Source organism: Phasianus colchicus, chromosome 1 (genome assembly GCF_987193195.1).
Source record: "Phasianus colchicus chromosome 1, bPhaCol1.hap1.1, whole genome shotgun sequence".
Classification (NCBI taxonomy): Eukaryota; Metazoa; Chordata; class Aves; order Galliformes; family Phasianidae; genus Phasianus; species Phasianus colchicus.
In genome coordinates this window covers 188,982,691-188,998,723 of record NC_143436.1, presented here as the reverse complement: position 1 = coordinate 188,998,723, position 16,033 = coordinate 188,982,691, and the positions used below count along the sequence as shown (strand labels likewise).

General features: G+C 40.8%; 1 protein-coding gene across 11 annotated transcripts in view; it reads right to left on the bottom strand.

Annotated features, from left to right (window-relative positions):
* Positions 1-15,467, bottom strand: part of NOX4 (NADPH oxidase 4) — a 116,905-nt gene extending 101,438 nt beyond the window's left edge. For 7 of the 11 annotated variants that reach the window (XR_016463435.1, XR_016463436.1, XR_016463437.1 and 4 more), the window contains exons 1-5: positions 15,294-15,467; positions 14,682-14,777; positions 2,829-2,939; positions 1,658-1,742; positions 943-1,040 (exon numbers count right to left, since the gene is read on the bottom strand). Coding sequence is in view for 7 of the 11 variants with exons in the window: in XM_031612407.2 (XP_031468267.1) it covers positions 943-1,040; positions 1,658-1,742; positions 2,829-2,939; positions 14,682-14,777; positions 15,294-15,350 (447 nt within the window). In the remaining 4 variants the exon portion in view is untranslated. Of the gene's footprint in view, positions 1-942; positions 1,041-1,657; positions 1,743-2,828; positions 2,940-13,286; positions 13,388-14,681; positions 14,778-15,293 lie in introns of those variants that run through there. The other 4 variants (XM_090134057.1, XM_090134058.1, XM_090134056.1 and 1 more) reach the window with 4 other exon arrangements.
* Positions 15,468-16,033: the final 566 nt, after the last annotated feature.

The following is a 16,033-nucleotide window of genomic DNA, read 5'->3' as shown; positions in this document are numbered from 1 at the left end:
CTCTTGACAACCTTCCTGATGAGACTGTATCTACTAGACCACTCCTAGCACACACAGACTCCTGAGTTCAATCAGCACAACAGTTGGTGTTGGTGTGTCTGCCTCCCATAGCATAGCTCAGGAATTAGGTCATCCACCCAGGGAGCAAAAGACCTTGGTTGTTGGTCCTTACAAGCCTGGGCTGACTCAAATTTTCCTTTTTCAGGAAAGGATGCAGCTGGGATGGGATCATTTTAAATCCTTCCCAATGAATTTGGTAGAAAAGAAATGAAGACTTGAGACTAGAATGAATATAAACATAGCCCAGGGAAGAAAAAGATCTGGATTTCAATCTTAATCCTGAAATCTGCACATTTCCAGTGCCAAATGCAGAAGGGGACTAGGACTCTGATATGCCTTCAAAAGATCTGCATCACAGACAGACGAGCCACTTCTATAAGTAGAAATTAGCTTCCAGCCCAGTTGATGCAGACAAGTAATTCCATGCTTAGTACAGTTCCCATTGCAGTTTAGAAGTGCATATCAGTCTCAAGTCTCAGCTATTCTCATAGTCCCAGTATACGTTGGCACTACAATCTCAACACTGGAAATACAGAATGTAGCTCCCTCAAAACAGCAGCAGAAGCCTTCCAGCTCAGTCCACACAAGAAAGAGAGAGAAGTAGGAAAGAGCAGAATGAAGAGCAAGGTTAAAGGACTTGGTGGCAGCATTCTCCACCTCCTAGTGAAGTAAGTGTGAATACTGCTGGCTTAACAAGATTGTCAAAATATGTTTTGTCCAGAGGTGAATAAAATCCACAGTAATCCATACAACAGTTTTTTCAGTGCAAAAAGCAGCAGTGATAGCACACAGGATGGATTGTACAATGCAATTGGATATACCAACACTCAAATATTCAAATTATGCATTTAAAATCAGAATATAAAAGGATAGCTGGCTCACCTCACCACGATAATTTGCTGCATTTATTGCCAGATAATCTTCATTGTAATTCTCAGAGAAGTTAAGAGCATTCACCAGATGAGCAGCAACATGTAAGACTAAAACAAATTAAAAACCCGCAAATGAAAATTGAGATCAGCAAGAGGTATATTTTACCCCGAACAAAACAGAAGTGGCTCCACAGATGCCAAGTAACAATCCCATCAACTACGAAGGATGCATCAGGGCTTACAGAAGATACTAGATATTCCTAGCAGAAAGTTGTATGTATTTTAAGACTTCTTCACACTCAGCTTCAGCTGAGAAGTAACACTGCAAGGTGCCCACCAAGGAATGTTTCTTCTTCACTGAATGGGGAGTTGGTCTCCACTGCAGAACACTCTGCAGTACCTTGCTTCTTCATGCAAATTTCTGAACCACCACGTAGGATCACTTATAATGGCAGATTCAGACCTGATCTCATTTCCTTTCAAATTTTAAGGAAATTTGGAATTCCTGCAATTTTAAAGAAAGCCTTGGATCTAGATCATAACTTCATGTGTTTAAAAGAAAAATAAAACAAAACCCACAGACAGCTGAGAAAGCATTCACAATTTAAGGCAGGAAAGCACGGAGCAAGACTACCCCCAAATGCACTGTACAAGAAAAACCACAAAATACTGCCTTGTTCAACATGTTCCCACAGAAGGTGCTGCTCAGAACAGTAAGATCTCACCTGAAAAGATGCATATTGTAACACCACATGTCACGTGGAAAGTTTTACTTTTGTCTATCAGCCTTCTGGTCTTCCTGCTGGCAACCTAATAAAAGAAGAATTCAAGCAATCTCTTTTCTAAAACAAAGCAAAGAAAAAAAACACTAAAAGCAATTGAAGGGATTTAACAGTAACTTCAGTTTCTACTATGTTAAATAATCTTGAGCACAGCACCTAATCTAAAAACTACAGGTTTATGAGAATAAGACAGTTTTGAGGTGTTGATTAAGAACTTTCAGTTGCATCAGTTACAAGGATGCTACAAAGATGTTAAGTGCATATAAAGTAATATCTCTTCTGCCCTTAAAATTCCTAATTCTGGCATTAATTGCTGTAGGTGTCACCGACTCCTCAAGTGAGCATCTACAGGCATGCAGTCTTATAAGTACATGATGAATAGTGGTGGGTTCAATTTTCCACCATCTAGAAAACACTCACTTTCCCCAAAATTATTACTTGTATTTCTCTCAAAGCAACCTGTGAATCACAAACAAGCTCAGTTACCTAATACATGCATAGAAAAGAAGCCCTCTTAGCTTTGCCACAAATTTTTTTTCCTCCCATGATAACTAATATAACAGCTTGGGTATTTTTATTTGGAGTTATTTTATCTCCATTGGCACTTTTCAAGTCATACAGAGTTGAATTTTTTTGCTCTTGAACTCTACCACAATTCTACCACAGCAATAGAGGGGACACAGATGTGTTTACATTAGAATTAGGACAAGAGCAGAACTCATCTGGTCAAAGTTCCTCAGCAAGCTCATACCCTACCAGAAAGGCTTCAAGAAACTTTCACCGCAACAAGTCCAATCAAACCAGACAATGCCAGCCAAGGCATTACTGTCAATGAAGTCATGAATTGAGGCTGAATTTCACAGAATCATAAAATCATTTGAGCTGGACTAGATGACCTTTAATCGCCCTCTCCAACTTCCCTGCAATGAACAGGGACACCTACAGCTAAGTCAGGCTGCTGAGAATCTGGTCCAGCCTGAACATCTGTGCTACTGCACCATGCTGGCATATAATGTAGAATAAACAGTGATAAAACATTTAGTTCTTATTGTTTAGATAATATAAACCAGGGCACTTTACTTCTTAACTGGTGAGTTCTGAGGACAGTACTCACCTTCTGAGATCCCCTGAGGAAGGCCAAGAGGATGCGGCACATTGGGAGCAGGACCAGGCAGCAGTTGAGATTGAGGACAGATGCTGAAGCTCTGCTAACACACAATCCTAGCTGAACAAATACAGCAAGAGTTAGATAACAGGGAGGAAAGATGCTCTTAACGTTTTAAACAGTACTAAACGTCCTTTCTGTTTCTGCTTAAATAGTTCCTGTACTCTGTTGGTTAACAGAACAGCGGAGTTCCATAATGTTTTGCACATACAACTGTGCACACAGCACACTACCCTAGTCTCTGAAAGGAAACAGCTCCCACCTTTCATAAAAAAATTCCACAAAATAAGTTTTGAATTAAAACCAGACTTCTGAAAGGGGCTAAGAGATTGGTTTAAACTGAATTGATGATATTTCAAGGACTGCCAGGGCATCCTCACTGAATTCCTCATCCATTCACACTATTCCATGCCACATTTGGACCCAAAGAAAGCAGGCTCTTTTAACTACTCAGTATGTGGAAAATTAATGAAATCTAATTTCACTAATGCTTTTACCGGTATATTTGGAACTTACATAATTAGAACAAAAACACTTGTCAAATAAATGAACAAAGCACACATTAGTGTCATAACTGTATTTTTTCAGCTTATTTTAGTTTCTCATTCATTTATGAATTTTAAAGAAGTCAGAACGTGCCATTGTTCTCCCAGCTATTAGGCTGAATTACCATTTACCAGCTTTTATAAGAGATGCTTTTAGAATGTCAACAGATTTCTAGAACAATATTTCTTACAGTGTTCTCTAAATCCAAGTTTTGCAATTCCTAAAGAAATTAACAAAAAACTGATATAACTCTGTATGATAACTAAAATGCTGCCTAAGTATGTGTTTTGAACATACACATAAAATACAAGTTACTAAAGATTTATCACTTTTCCAGTATGGAACTTCAGGATGAAAATTTTCTGTCCCAAAAATAAATGAAGAAAAATTAATTAAGTCATATCTTTCTTATCAAGCAAAATCCGAGATAGAGGTTTTATTTACTTGGAAATTTGTTTTTCAATTTTTACAAAATTATTACACAAGCCTTTTAACTTCAGGTTATTAGGTGCTTTTTCAGAGATTTATCTACTTGTTATAGAAATTGATAAAACATAACCTAGTGAAACAAAATAAAGCAACAGGAACACAGCATGTCCAGTACGACTGCAAACACAGCTGCAGAGCAGGAGCTCCTCCATACCATAAAGCACCAAAAACTATACTTGGAAAGATTATTTTTGTGTACAAATGGCTGGTTATTACACAGAAAACAACAGGAGCTTTGTGCTTGCACTCATGATTAGTAACACCCGTGTACCTGTCTTCCAAAGTAGATCTGGACAACTACAACTCCAGCCAACTGAAATTTCCACTTCAAAGTATGATTTAAGCAATGATGTATACAACCATAATAAGTATTTCTTCGTCTTTGCCCACATTGGCTTTATCTCTGCCAAACATTATGGTCTGAAGTGAATTTGAAACATTGATAAGTATTTTCAGACTATTAGGGAAACCAGCAATACAGTTGAAACCATTAGACTTAAGAACAAGTAAAATGTCTCTACAATGTGCTACTTGCATTATACAAAACCATATAATCATTAATCTTCCCTCTAAGCTAAAAATGTAATACATTCAAAGCACAGTCATTAAAAACATATATGCAGTTTTATTACAGCTTGCTGCTGTGTTACTGAATTCCAGCAATGAAGGAGCACATTTTGAGAAACAATCATAGAATCATAGAATGGCCTAGGTTGAAAAGGACCACAGTGATCATCTAGTTTCAACCCCCTGCTATGTGCAGGGTCGCCATCTACAAGACCAGGCTGCCCAGAGCCGCAGAATTCAGAAGTAAACTGAATTATTCCTGTATCTCTAAACAAAGACTCAAAAGACAAAAACAGACAAACAAAAAAAATAACCTGTTACAACTTTCTAACTGAATTACTTCAGTGTAATAACTTCTGCTGTATGATCTACATGATACATGATGAGTTTTTGAAGAATTTATGTTGCCTTAGTTTAGACATAAACCAGGCAAGATATCAGTCATCCAATGTATCAGCTATCATTTATCAGGCACAAGTATTGTATTTGCAAAACTTCAACAGAACTAGAAGTCTAGTTTGGAATATTCTGGAGTATTTCTACAGGATATACCAATAAATACATAAAACGACTTATTGTACAAAATCAAGAAAATGACAAACAATTTCACTGATGCGAAAGGACCTGAAGCATCTGTGAGTAGAAAGAGCTTAAGAACAGCCTCGATCCAGCTCTCTTAGTCCTTCCTCAAACGCAAGGAGACTACAGCATGAACTGTGGCCAGAGAACTTGTTAAACTAGGTTTGTTGAGAAGAGTGAAGTTTTTTTTTCTCTTGAATCTAGCACGGCTTGTCCATCACTACGTTTGCATTACTTGTCATTCAAATCTACTGTCTGAAGAAATAACCATTGTTTCAAATTTCTGGAGCCAAGCTTTCATTTGACTGGTACAATAAAATGCACCATATAAGCAGCACAGAATTGTTTACATTGGAAGGAACTGTTAATTGCACTGAATGGAGACACGTACAGCTAGAATGCTAGACATGCACCCAGACCATGGATGGAGCAGCAGAAGAAGGAACAGTACTCACCCCCAGTGAAATGCAAACTTTGGTGCCATAGCACAGCTGTCAAAGACAACACCCTACTTATCTTGCTTTGTGTTTTTCTATGCCATTCTTTGACAAATAGCAAATACTAATTCTCAGAGTCATTCCTAGTGAGCTTCCATTAAATCCAATTCAATGCTATCAGCATCCGTACAAAGGTTAAGAAAAAAGCAGGAAATGACTTTTCCAGAAACGCAGCACACTTCTAGGAAAGCGTGACTGAAATAGTTTCATGAATGGTTCATTTAAGGTTTTACTCTTAAGAAATAAAATTGGGCAATGTATGCCAAAAGAAGCTCATGAGCAATTTGAAAACAACGGTAAAGAAATACAGTTAGCAATTCTGAGAATCACAACTCATGCAAGTTTGAGAACAACACAGCACTACATTTGCTCTTAACATATATACAATGGCTTAAAATATCCCCATGAAACTAATTCTTTCCAAATGATTTCCAAGTGGTTTCTTTCTTGACTTCCTTTGCATTGACTGGGTGGCATAATAACTAATTAACATAGTGCATTCCTGGATTGTAAGGCTGGATTGGAACATTCTACAACTGGAACAATGGGAGAACTACAGATTTTTTGCTCCCAGGCAACTTAATGCTTCTAGAAGAAAATACATAGCAATACTAACTAGTTCAAAAGTGAGAGAATTATAATTCTTCTTCCTAAGATTATCATTGCATTAGGGAAAAAAAAGTGTTACTTCATGTATATGCATATGAAATTGCTACAGGATCAAAAACAGAGAAAAAACATTCCCAAAATCTCTGCTGGACACCTTCCTTTATCTGAGCATCTGACAACATCCTTCTGTATGTTCAATACTACACAAGCTTTTATCTTGTTTCACAGAGGGGAAAGGAGGCATAGAAAAGCTAAAGAATTAACCAAATTCACCAAGCAAACCTGCAGCACCTAGAGGAGGGAACTGGACTCCTTACTAATTTGAAGCTGTAATCCCCAAAACTAGGCCAGATTTCTTCTCCACACAAATATAAAGAAATCAGCGTTTTCCTGTTACACAGCAGCAGAAAAAAGCTCCATAGATATATAGGGAACACAGTTCTTCAGCTATCACTGCCTGCTGTATGCTAAAATAATATGCTAACTAGGACAGCAAAGCAAAGAGTCAGCTCTCATCAGATGTTCTGAGTGTTGCTGGTAGCAAGTGAGGTTCTCCGCAGTGAGATGAAATCTTTCTACTACTTTCTACTTGTTTGAGGGCTAAAATAATTTACTGTGTATCAAAGAATTCCCCAAAGTTTGTTAGCTGTAAGCAGAGATGAACATTAGCTTCAACTCCAGGTCTAAAATCTAATATTCAATACATGGTTGCAAAATACATTCTAGAGTAGAATTCAGGAAAACCAACAAATATTGCTGTCTCTCACTTTTTAAGCCCATCTTGTAGGAAAAATGGAAGAAAAACAGACACACCTCCATACCTAAATGTGGTATTTCTGATTCTCAGGCCTTCACCATTTACTTCAACAATCCTACTCAAGTCATGGAGTGGGAAAAACACCACCCCTGACTCTATCTCTGAAGGACTTCCTTTGAACTTCCTCAAATCCGTAAGTCAGACTCTATGATCCTTGTGGGGCCCTTCCAACTGGGGATATTCTATGTTTCCATGATTCACGACAACCTGAATGGGAAGATCCATAAGCAACATGATGTCCTACAGACAGATTCTGAAGACCACCTCCCCAAGTAAGTACTGGAGCACATAAAAATATTTTCCTAGGCAAGAAAAACTGTGCTACACAATGAGTCTTCAGTTGACACAGCTTACTTTTCTTCATAGAATACTCTTTTTTTTTTTTTTTTTTGGATTACAGAGCATATATAACATAAGATGAAGACATCTGAATTATACAGGATAGCAATTGTAACCCCTAGACATGTCAAAGCCAGCAGGAAGGCTATAAGGCAAGACTATGTAAATGTCCTCCTGTGGTACTGCAATCCTTTAAAATTATTCCAAGATTAAGCAACGTAATATATACATATTTTACAAGTGTGATTCAAATATACTACATATAAGACAAACAACTGCAGTTCTTCAGATGAAGAAAGTATTTAGCAGAAGCTCAACTTTCTATGCCAACTCAAATTCAGCCTTCTGCTTGCATTTATAAATCAAGATTTGGATCTGGTATAACAGAAAGGGAGAAACATCAGGAGAGGGCAATGGTAACAACGTTTTTAGTTCTTTTATGAGGTACAGTTTATCTTCTGTGCACTGCCAAGAATCAATATTGCCACTTGAACCCCACCTACCAGGCAATCCTCAAAAGTTTTGTTTTTTTTTCCTTTTTGTATTCTCATATCTAGGTCATGTTCGTTTTTTTTTTTTATATACAGTCCTCCTTGCTCAGCTGAAGTCAGTCATGCAATCTAAAGAAAGCAACTATCTTAATCTGGAATTCGGTATTAGCTTCCAATTTCTCTGATAATCTCCAGACAAAGGACACTCACAAGATTTCAGATCAAGTGTTCATCTGTATTAATTAATCTGTTATAATCCTGACCCCAGAAAATACGATTTAAAGAAAATAATACTTCTTGTGTCAGGCAGAATGAATGACACACAAGGACTGGAATACGTTTCAAGTTATGTGCCAAAATCCAAGTGTTCAACTCATCCTCTGCAGCAACATAACAAAGTATGACAGTAATTTGAACATTAATTTGCAACAACAGCTTGAACAGTTGATTGAGTGAGGTGCAGTGTGACCTAAACTCCAGAAGATCAGTTTTGAGCCAAAGGATTAAGGATACCCAAGACCCAAGAAGAGCCACCACACACTGCAACTCAAGGCCATGGCACTAGATTGCTTATTGTCCATTTTGAGTCAGTTGCCCACACGTGATCCAACACCTTCTACTAAGGCTTCCTTTATGCTGAATTAATCACCCTCACCCTAACACAGTGGATAACTATCTGTAAAACCATTATTCTAGAGTGTAATGAAGCTATTTGAAGACCTGCCACTGTTAGTCCTCTACAGGATACCTTCATTCGTCAACTGAAGAAATATTTTGGCCTTAATTACTCACTGATCAACACACAGGTGCTGGAATGGGCTGCCAAGGGAGGTGGTGGAATCACCGACCCTGGAGGAGGAACATTTAGACACTGTGTCGAGGGACATGGTTTAGTCAGAACTATTGGTGATAGGTAGATGGTTGGACTGGATGACCTTGTAGACATATTCCAACCTTGGCAATTCAGTGATTCTAAGACTCTACAATCACAGTCAATTCATAAGTAAGAGCAATGACATTAACACAATAACATGGTAAAAATTTCAGTACTCATTTAAGAGGCACCTCTGCTAATACTGCTATTGAAAGCTTCACAACAAGGTGGAAGTTGCCCATGTTAGTAACTTAAGTGTCCTCCACAGGACTGCTGCCACTTGATCTTAGAAAATAAACCACAAGAAAACACATGCGTAAGAACTATATAGTACAAAACTCAAGATCTTCACTGCCTTGTAACTTACAACAATGTTAGAAACAATGCTGAACTTCAACCTGTCCAGGAAGGACAAAGGGATAGAGGAAAAAATGTTTTAATACACAATAAAAAACAAAAAAAAGGAATGAGGCCAAGAAAATGCACAAAAAGATCAGTTTACAAATTCAGGGAAACTGTGAAGAAAAGGTATTGTGAATCAACACTCCCAGCCTTCATTAGGAAATCCTACATACACACATGTATACATATACACACACATGTACAGTTACCATAGTAACATAAATCTATTAGTAAACAGTTTTGCTGCATGTAATAACCTAAAGAACAAATCCCAAATGCCTGGGTTACAAGGCAACTAAACAGCAGGAACACACCAATACTAAAGAAAACAGTCAAGACAAACAATTCCCTTTAATGCTTACATATGCGAGGGAAATAACACTGCTAATGCACAAGTGTCAATGAAAGCACAATTTGGCAAAATTAGCATAATCTCAATTGTCACGATAAATGATGAGACAAAAAGAAGCTACTAGAACATCCATAAGGTATTCCAAGTAATAAAAAAGATGTCATAAATCTGAGTACAGCACAGTATGAAAGCATTGAACCTACAGTTAAAAAAAAAAAAAGCGAGGCAGCAATTTCCTTTCAGCCACATCCTCAGATTTAATCCATTTCTGAAGAGATCCTTCTGAGAATGCATTTTCTTCCTTTATTGTGAAATCCCAAAGCTTATCACATTAACAAACATCTGATACATTCAAGTTATTTGAGCAGGGACAAGTGAGGGAAAAGGGAGAGTTTGCCATGAGAATATAAGTCCAGCACTATTTCTGTTCACGGAGTCACAGGATCACAGGGGTAAAAGGGAACTCCGGAGAACATCAAGTCCAATGCCCTGCTAAAGCAGGTTGCCTAGAGCAGGTCAACCCCCCTGGGCAGCCTGTGCCAGCGCTCTGTTACCCTCAGGAAACATTTTCCTCATGTATTGATAGAGCTTCCTATGCTCTAGTTAGTACCCGTCGCCCCTTGCTCTGTCACTGGGCACCACTGAAAAGAACCCAGCCCCATCTACTTGACTTCTGCCCATTAGATATTCATAAGCATTGTTAAGATACCCTCTCATATAATCGCAGAATCATAGAATGGCCTGGGTTGAAAAGAATCACAATGATCATCAAGTTTCAACCCCCCTGCTATGTGCAGGGTCACCAACCACCTCCAGGGATGGGGCATCCACAACCTCCTTGGGCAACCTGTTCCAGTGTGTCACCACTCTCTGGGTGAAAAACTTCCTCCTGATATCTAACCTAAACCTTCCTGCCTCAGTTTAAAACCATTCCCCCTTCTCCTACCGCTAACCACCCTCGTAAGCAGCCGTTCCCCCTCCTGTTCATATGCTTCAAGTACTGGAAGGCCACAACAAAGCCTCCACAGAGCCTTCTCTTCTCCAAGCCCAGTTCCCTCACCCTTTCCTCATAGGAGAGGTGCTCCAGCCCTCTGATCATCTTAGTACCCTCCTCTGGACCCGCTCCAAGAGCTCCACGTCCTTCCTGTACTGGGCGCCCCAGGCCTGGATGCAGTGCTGCAGATGGAGCCTCACAAGAGCCGAGTAGAGAGGGACAATCACCTCCCTCTCCCTGCTGGCCACCCCTTTTTTAATGCAGTTCTGAACACAGTTGGCTTTCTAAGCTGCAAGCACACACTGCTGGCACACATCCAGCTTCTCATCCACCAGGACTCCCAAGTCTTTCTCCACAAGGCTGCTCTCAAGGAGATCTTCCCCCCAATTTGTATAAATACCTGAGATTGCCCCAACCCAAGTGCAGCACCCTGCACATGGCCTTACTGAACCTCATTAAGTTTCCACAGGCTCACTTCTCCAGCCTCTCAGTCTTCTCCAGACTCAAGAGTCCTGGGTCCCTCAGCCTTTCCTTGCATGGGAGATGCTGCAGGCCATGAAGAACTGTCTTGACTCTCCACTGGACTCTCTCGAGGAGATCCCTGTCTTTCTTGAAACAAGGAGCCCAGAACTGGACACAGTATTCTCAACATGGCCTTACCAGGGCAGAGTGGAGGAGGAGGATCACCCCTTCTTAATGTATACTGGGATACCACAAGAGCACACTGCTGGCTCATGGTCAACCTGCTCTCCTTCAGGATACCCAGGTCCTTCTTGGCAGAGCTCCTCTCTAGCAGGTCAGCGCCTACCCTGTACTGATGCACATAATTAAGCCAAGCAACAAGAAACAGGTATTTTGTTCAATGATGTCAAAAGCATTTAAGCTCTAATATAAGGCCAACTGTGAATACTGGACTACAGTTGTTGGTCAGATGCAAGCAAACGTGTTTGGAGAAAGACCTGTGTAGCTAGAGAGAAGGGAGAAATGTGGAAGTCTGAAAGGAAATAAATCATCTGGACAATTTAACTGACCAAGCAGACATAAAATCTCCAACAATTAAAACACTGAAGTTACATTAAGTAATCCATGAATGCTCCTTTCTGTAACTTACATCTACTATGTCTTGTAGTGTCTCTCATACAGAGATGAGAATATACTCTTTGATATACTTTTAAATAAATATACTCTTTGATATACTCTTAAATTTAATCAGTGCCTATTACATACCTTCCAATTCTTTTCTTTAGGCTACATAATGTCAAAAGTTGGCACTTACTAAATTGTAAAAATTTGAGTTTCTTTATCATATTCCTGAACATGCAGCCCTAAAGTATTCGTAAGACAAGATTATGATCAGCAGTGCTACAAGCAGTTATCCAAAGAGGCAGTTCATCAAGGCAGAAGTACTGTGGAGGCTTTTTACATCCAACAGGTTCTGGTTTAATTTATCCCGCAAGAATCACATAATGACAGAATTACTCAGATCAGAAGGGACCTTGGGAAGTCTCTTTTGAAACCTCCTACTTCAAGCAAGTTCAACGTGAAATTCAAACTAAGCTTGCTCAGAGTTTTGCCCAATTTGTTTTCATGGCACTAAGGGACATGATTTAGTAACTGGACTCAGTAAGTCAGGTCCATGTTTGCACTTCATGATCTTGCAGTTCTTTTCCAACCTGAATGATTCTTTGAAAACCTCAAGCAACAGAGATCCCACAGTAGTTCATGGCCTCCTCAAGATTCAAACTGAGCAAAGTGATAACGTCTGATGCAACGTAAATCTACACACAAATTTTTGTAGTGTCAAATGATGTACTCTTCCTAACCACACCGCTGTCTCTGACCTATCTTTGCACTCCCAGGACACCACTATGTTATTATTGCCTTTTTGCAGACACTGAATATAGCATCAGACACATTCAGAGACGTACCTGAGTAAGAGTTCAGTAACTAAATAACTTTTAAATCCCATGCTAAGCATCTTGTTTAAGGTCACAGAAGGTACAAACAGAACAAACCTGAGCTTCCCTCTTCTGCTGAAGACTGATGGAAAGTGAACCATTTCAGTGATAACTGAAGGGAAGAATAACCTCATTCTTCACATGGGAAAGTAATAGTGTAAAAGCATGGCAAATTGAATACATTTTGGATATTCAAGTCTAAAACTATTTCATACGGTTATCTCCTTTTCTACAGCAACACTTCTTGTTCTCCATCCTGTTACTTGGAAAAAAATAACATTACATGTGATAAATCTTCCAGTGCTGCAAGTCAGAATACTCTTAAGAAGATTTTACTTTAACATGGAGTACAAGAGGGGAAAATAACTTCTGAGCAGACCTCACCAAGACACGAGATCTTTGCTTTTTCAATTAAGAAAAACGCAAGCCAATCACCCATGTGTGGAAGAGAAATGTGGCTGGTTATAGAGATGGACCGAGAGATGGCCAGTGGCTGCGCAAACTGATGTATAGAAGGTAGAGGAGCAAAAATCCACATGGGATGTTCACAGCAACTGTAATACAGCTGTGCTCACTCTGTTTCCTAAAGAGGCTAAAATTGGGCTCAACTTTTTACAACTCTCTAAAAACAATCCGTACAATTTATACACACATACAAATACATTAGAAGAGAGAAGAGACAGCTAATTTTGGCATCTAGAAGTGATATCTAGACAAACTATAAGTAACTGAATTGTGGGAATGCTTTACAGTGTTTAATGTTTCCCAAGTTTCTAAATTAGTTTTGGAGTTTTGACCAAAAGTATCTTTCAGACTTAGATCTTTACTTTCCTCCTCATTTCTAAAGCTCTCAAAATTCCCACAGTTGAAGATGCTGTGCTAGTCAAACTTACCACATGGCCTTCTGGTCCTCATCTCCTAACCAAGACAATGAAACTGTGGCTTGAGTCATCTCACAGGTACTGCAAACACAGGTCCAAATGCAGTCTATTAACTGGCTCATTTTGAAGCAAAAGAAAACCAAAATAGAACAGAAGATGAGCTGGCACAAGGCAAATGAGTCTTCCGAATTGAGAGGAACTTTGCTGATTGATATCAGCTGACAATCTGACCCAACATGTTGACCCAAGAACATTTGCTTTATAAACAACACACTTGCTCTGCCAGGAACCAAAACTATTTTCACATGGATGCACTGGGCTGCAAAGCCATTAGAGATAATAGTAAAATTAAACATGTTATCTGCTTTTTTCCTTGTAAAAAACGCCATCATTGTAAAATATGCAAATATTTAATCTCCCATGTTTTTCCACTACCTGTGTAAAAGATTAGTTTCCTGAACACAATTGAGTCAATAAGAAGAAAAAAAACAGAGAGGTATAATCACTGCATCAGCTCGTTTTCAAGCAAGTTTCACAAGGATCTGTAGAACTGGCTAGGTCTGGCAATGCTGTCAACCATATGAAAAATATATATCCTGGATCTACCAAAGATAAAACAGATGATGCACAACAGGTTAGGACATGCATCATCTCTGCTTTGCCCCAGGTCAGTTTACCATTAAAGTCCACAGTGTCACAAAGTATAGCATTATTCATGCACTTGTACCTGGATTCTAAAATCCTCAGCTACTCTACAGACTTTTTCAGAAAATTGTTATCTCCAAATCTACCTCTTCGGATACAAGTCATTCCAAGCAACTGTGACTGCGTAACTGTGGATTTAGAACTGATCCCTATCTCACTTCCCAGAAACTAACTTTTTGAACTCTTTTGGTGGTGGTGGATGTTAGTCAACAGTCAAGTCTTCAGTAAAACACTCACCTTCCAAGACGTTGCTTTCATAAAACAAAACAAAATGTATATAATTATAGTGATTTACACTGAACCTACGAGCATGACAACCTGAGACTGAAAAGAACCAAAACTTATTAAGAGATCCTGAAGCAAATTGGGATTAAAAAGAGCACTATCAGTTTGACTAATGCTTTGATGACAAGAGGTTTGGCTCCAGTCTGTTGAGCATGTTTGTGTCCCTTTGAGCCTGCCAGCAGCAGGCAGGATGGAGGGGAAGGAAGGACTGCTGTCCTACACTTAAGTGGCTCTTCTCAGCAATGCAGTTTTCTAATGCTAAATCATTGTTAGCAGTCTTGCAGTAATCTCCTATCTGATCTTCCCCAATTTTGCAGGGCTTGCAGGCATTCTTTACCATTGCAAATGCTTTCTGTCTCTTTCCTTCCTCCCAGAATCCCCATTTCTAGAGCAAAACTCAGTGTCCAGGTGACTCACCCCTAACATCTGATGCAGATAGTAATACTGCAACCCTCGGCAGTACAGCAGGAAGGTCTTCCAGAAGAACCACACGTTCAGTGAGAGCCAGAAAAACTAAAATCAGAAGAAAAGAGAGACTGGAAGTTATATGTACAGACTCTGCTGTATTAATTCTGTTTGTAAGTCACATGCATGTACGTTCTCTGTTTGTAAGCCACATGCATGTACATTCATAAAGATTTTTAAATGGAAAACAAGCTTAGAGCAGTTAACAGAAGTATTTTAATAGCAATGCGTGTGAAAACATAGCCTTTAGGTGAGACCTTTTCACTGACACTGAAAACACAAAAGTGAAGTTTAGCGAGTGAGGGCTCCTGGGAGCCGGCAAAGCACGAAACACAGCTCCAGGATCAAAGCGCAAAAACTGAGACAAAGGCAGGACGAGCAGGACCTCCGGACCCCCAAACTTTGCCCAGAAGAGCTAACAAAGAGCAGACGCTGCCCGCGCCTGGACCCGCAGCGCCCTGCGCCCGCCCACCCGGCGCCGGGTCCACCTCACGGCGGGCGGGAAGCGGCGCCCCTCAGCGCGGGGCTGCGCGCCCCCGTCCCGACCCCGAGGCAGCGCCCTACCAGAAAGAGGTGCTTGCTCCCCTCGTTAGCCAGCCAGCTCCTCCACGACACGGCCATGGTGCTCCGCCCGCCGCCCCCACCACGAGCAACGCCGGCGGGGCTCGCGGGGCGCCGGTGGTGGGGGCGACGGGCGAGCGAGCCCTCCTTTTCAGCCGGGCTGGGCCGGTCCTCCCCTCTCCCCACCCCTCACCCCCCGCCCCGTCTTCCGGCCGCCGGGGCGTGCGCTGCGAACGGGACTCGTCGAGCTCCCCGTGGGGCCCCTGCGCTTTGTCCCGAGCGGAGTGCCGCAGCGACCGCCCCCGGGCGGGTTCGGGGTCCCCAGAGCCTCGTCCCCGAACGGCGACTAGAGGGAAAACAAAGAGGCTGCCTGAGGAACGGGCTGCGTGTGGGGTGCTTGGAAATGGGAAGGGGCAGATTTGGCTGCTGCGGGTTTGACTGCTCCCTCAGGTGTTCCTAGGAGTTAAGGGTGGGTCCTCGACTGGTGTGGATACCATGTCCCCATATAGAGTGGGTTGGGTTGGAAGGGACCTTAATGCCAACTTTATGCATGCGTCAGTACAGTTCAGGGGCTGACCTGCTGGAGGGGAGCTCAGTGGAGAAGAGTCTGGGTAACCGGATGGTCAACAGGTTGGCCATGAATTAAAAGTGTGCCTTGGGACCAGAAGGCCAATGATAGCCAACTATGCATTAAGTGTGGCCAGCAGGATGAGGGAGGTGATCCTCCCCTTCCACTCTGCTCT